The sequence below is a fragment of the Crinia signifera genome, chromosome 4 (assembly GCF_055691185.1).
Source record: "Crinia signifera chromosome 4, ASM5569118v1, whole genome shotgun sequence".
In the NCBI taxonomy this organism is placed as follows: domain Eukaryota; kingdom Metazoa; phylum Chordata; class Amphibia; order Anura; family Myobatrachidae; genus Crinia; species Crinia signifera.
The window spans coordinates 11,784,932-11,789,097 of record NC_139220.1 but is presented as its reverse complement, the minus strand read 5'-3'; the positions used below and the strand labels follow the sequence as shown (position 1 = coordinate 11,789,097).

The 4,166-nt window shown below is 49.4% G+C and overlaps 1 protein-coding gene across 1 annotated transcript; it reads right to left on the bottom strand.

The window, feature by feature from the left end:
* Positions 1-1,020: 1,020 nt before the first annotated feature.
* BHLHE41 (basic helix-loop-helix family member e41) lies at positions 1,021-3,876 on the bottom strand. Its single transcript, XM_083181100.1, has 5 exons — positions 3,605-3,876; positions 3,449-3,512; positions 3,153-3,260; positions 2,792-2,903; positions 1,021-2,171 (listed from the first exon to the last, which is right to left on the bottom strand). Exons 1-5 carry the CDS (start codon positions 3,664-3,666, stop codon positions 1,240-1,242), a joined length of 1,278 nt encoding a protein of 425 aa, XP_083037226.1. The 5' UTR covers positions 3,667-3,876; the 3' UTR covers positions 1,021-1,239.
* Between the last annotated feature and the right edge of the window lie 290 nt (positions 3,877-4,166).

Sequence of the window (4,166 nt, the reverse complement as noted above, 5' to 3'; positions counted from 1 at the left end):
TACTATATATATATATTTTTTGTATCGTTTAACTTTTTTTTATGTTAATAAAAATCTCATCGTCGGATCTTCTCTGAGTCCCGAGTCGCGGGGATCTTGTATTTTGTAGACTTTCGAGAGAAATTAGGCTTTTTCTTTTATACAGCAAAAAAAAAAAAAAACATTGTTAAATACCATTAAATACCGGACCAACATTAACGTTGCATAGTGATGGTTGTGACCGGGTCGCGCAATCGTACGCGCCAGGAAGAATACCGTGTCTGATGACTTATCGCCCTTGCATGTGTCATGAGGGCAGGGGGTGTGTTTTTGCCCAATTAGACGTCTTCGTACCAGGGACGTTACATAATTTGTTGGCTGAACTCATTTCGGTGCAGGAAGAGCTGAGAACACAATATTCTCTCTGCCAAACAAGGGATAATTACACCCCTGTTATATAAGAGGTTACGGCACAGCAGCTCCTGAAATAATTATACCTACGCGCAAATTGCTTGGGTTACCTACTGTAAGGATGCTGGGAAGTTCCGTCTGGAGTACTCCGGTAGGGATATTAGTATCCCGCAATACTTGATTAGTAACTGAGTTCCGCTTTGTTCTTGCCTACGTCACCGTTTTGGTATGTGCATTATAATAACTAACTATATTAACCGGGGGAAACGCTGCAACTAAGACTTAGCAATTTCTACGCGAAAGGCAGGAACTCTGCGCCAATACGTGGATGGCGCAAGAGAAGTTCAAATAAATATTTAAGATACAATTTAACACAGAAGGAACCCGTTGACATCCATATAACTCAATTAAAGTTCTCAAACTCTGTTCGGGGGGGTTATAACTGGTGACTTATTGTGCGTATGTACTAAAGCACCAGCAGTATACTCCTTATAATACTCCAGGCCCCACAGTATAGTCCCAACCTTCTACCACCACATGACTGCGTCCCATTCAAAGTCGCTGACTTATCGGGCACAATTCACTACTTTTAATTGATATTTATATATTTCTTTTTCTTTTTTTAACCAGTCGGGAATTATCTTATTGTTGGGGGAAAAAAAAATACTTAAGTATATTCATGTTTTTTTTTTTTATTCCTTAGAAGTAGAATCCCCAAGTCCAGCACTTTGTGAGTTAAATAAAAAGCCACCCTAATTTGTCCGATCAATATACAACTCTAATGTTGGTCCAGTAATAGACTTGCTACAAATTTGAGAGGCTCCGTATAGATTAATGTCTATAGGTTCTTTAGTTTTCCTTGGCAGGCGGCAGGAGGTCTTGTAAAGGCTGCCGCAGGTCATCGTCCAAAGAGGTCAACGTGGGCGGGCCAGCCTGGAAGGGCGATGGGGAGAGGTCAGGCAGCAGAGCAGCGGAACATGCAGCAATCTTCTCCGGGGACAGCATGGAGGAGAGGCAGGAGAACGTGCTGGCAGCCTGAGCCGGTAGCCCCGGGTATATAAATGGAATGGGGGCAGATGCTGCTGACGGGTACAGGTATTTTTCCAAACCACCCTTGTCTAAGAAAGGCATATAGGCAGCGGCAGCGGCGGCCGCCGAGGGGGAGATGAAGTAGAACGGGAAACAGAAAGGTGCTTGTTGGCTGAAAGCAGAACTTCCAAAGCCCATCAAAGTGTTAAGAAGGTTGGCATCAGGTCGGCCGACCGGCTCAGCGCCGGCGCCAGGGCCAACCACTCCCGAGCTGTCTGGCTTAAACCTTTTAGGTGACGGCTCGTCCAGAGGTTCCTGCTTGACCGTCACGCCGCCAGCCCCTTGGCCCTTGACACCACCAGTACTGTGCCCCTGTGCCGTGGTCTCTGTCTTTTCTCCCTCGCCGCCGTAACCGCTGTCAGTGTCGGTGTCATTCTCACTTAGTTCCAGGTTTTGCGTCCTCTGGATGACGGGCACACAGTTCGTTTGGTTCTCCACCTTCTGAACCCCCCGGCTCGGAGACTGAGAAGACGCCTTGCCACCGGGAATCTGCTGCAGCAGAAGCTGCGAGCTGGGCGGGATCTGGCTGGAAACCGTGTGCAGGTGATTGAGGAGCTGGGTGCACCGCTGGTCCCGGGATGTCCAGCTCTCAAACCGGGACAGGTACTGCAGGACTTCTTTGGCGCAGGTCTGGAAGCCGGAGTGGAAGGCGTCCAGGTCCGACTGGATGGGAGATTTCATGGAGTGTTCTCCTGCAAACAAAGAGATAGAAGATTCAACAAGGGGACATCTGCTTACCCCGATCTGTGCCCAGTATGAAATCATCGATGTAAATGACTTAGGATCAAACACAAAAGCCCTTTCCTCCGGTGTCCCCCCTGATGCATTAAGGACTCTTGACAAAGCAGCAAGCACACACTAGAGAGGTTTCGGACGTGCGATAGAAGCGACTCAATACGGAAGAGACAAAGGATGGACGCAGAGGGTCTCATCCAGTCCGACTGGGGCACCAACCGGTTGTCAACTAAAAAAAAAACTGTCCCTTTAATTCCCTTCAATAACAAAACATTCTCCCAAACTGCAGGGAGAATACACCGCAAGGGAAACCCACAGGAAGTTTTAAGGTTGAACTTTGACACTTTACCTGACGCGGCTCCTTCTCCGGTTACAAACCTACTGATCTATAATATTTAGCGCCCGCGCCGCAGAGATCTGTTACGCCAGCGAGCCATCAACACCCAGATGGCAACAACTAGTCCAGGGAACCTGCAGCAAACATCTTGCTCACTTACCCCCCCTGCAGAATAAGCGAGCGCTACAGTCTTACACACACACACCCCACAGCTAGTCTGGCACAGAACGTGCCACTCACCGCTCTGCAGCGACAGGATCTTCTGGTGCTGCTGCTCCGTCAGGGACGTTAAACCTTTCAAGTGTTTCAAAGTTAACTCCAGCACGACGGCTTTCTCCAAGTGGCCGAGCGTCTGCAAGCAAGCGGACGTGAAAGAAAATCAATGTGAGCGCCAGCTGCAGGCGGGCAGCTGCTGGCAACACCGAGCGTGGGATTGGCAGCAACTTACAGGGCTGATAAGAGAATCTACAATTTATGTGTGTGTGTGTGTTCAGGGCACAGACAATCACAGACACACACAGATCGTTGGGAATCCCCAAGGAATCAGAGGGATCTGCAGCTATACATTATGTAGGGACAGCAGGGCGAGGGGGGGTCTTACCGTGAGTTTGAGGTGCTCGGGCAGCAGATCCTTCAGCTGGGCGATGCACTCATTGATCCGGTCTCTCCGCTTCTTCTCGATCAGGCGGTGAGGCAGCTTGTAGGTCTCCTGGGAAGGAGGAAGGAGAACACACAGGTAACTTTGTTTCGCAGACAACAAGACCCTAAACCGGCGGCTGCACCTAGGATCAGTCAGGATCCACCGCAAGTAGGATGAAGTGATGAGACAGTGTCTGGGCTCAGAACCCCCCTTTCCTTCCCGCACCCCTGCCCAAATTTTATAAAAAAGAAACTTACCTTGCTGTCGTCTCTCTTGAGACCCCGCTTGGGCTTGCACAGGTATAAGGAGGGGTAATCCATTCTGCAAAGGGGGTGACAGGTTATCAGTTTGCACCTCTCACTTCTTAGCACGTAACTAGGGTTTCCTTATTCCTGCAAGTCCCAAATCCTTACCCTAAAAAATCTCTGTGCTCCAGTAACTGCCTCTCCTGCAAACTGTGCATCCCTTCATCCATGGCTGCCGGCGGCTGCTGTCTGTGTCCTCTCTAGTCCGCAGGCTGGGGTCTCCTGACAAGCAGTGGACATTCAGACTCCAGTGAGAGGCAGCCTCTCTCTCCCCTGCTCCCTCTTGCAATGCTGCCTGCCTCTGCTTTGCAGAGAGAAAGATGGCTGCAGAAAGTCATAAGAGCGGCTCGGCGGGGCCCCCTGGCGGCCAGTGAGGGTTGTCACAGCGCATTCCCCTGTCTGGGACTTGTGAAATGTCACAGCCAGATACCAGCCCAGCTCACATGCTAATTACCAGGATTGCAGGAGATGTTGGGTTTTTTTTTTAAATTCTTGTTGCTTTCTATTTTTAACCCTGTGTGACGGGCGAGGAAAGTTGCACGATGGGGTTTAAGTGGAAAGAAATAACCAAAAATAAAAAGTTTTAATTTCCTTTTTTCAGCCTGTGGATCTCAAAACTGGCAGGACATGCTGGGACTTGTAGTTCTCCAGGTGCCCCCTGGGAGGTGCT

Excerpts from the sequence above, each read along its gene's own strand:
- BHLHE41 (XM_083181100.1), bottom strand. The coding sequence starts at position 3,666 with ATGGATGAAGGGATGCACAGTTTGCAGGAGAGGCAGTTACTGGAGCAC. Across the intron at positions 3,513-3,604 it reads GAGCACAGAGATTTTTTAGG|AATGGATTACCCCTCCTTAT; the intron begins GTAAGGATTTGG and ends CCCCCTTTGCAG. Across the intron at positions 2,172-2,791 it reads GATCCTGTCGCTGCAGAGCG|GAGAACACTCCATGAAATCT; the intron begins GTGAGTGGCACG and ends CTTTGTTTGCAG.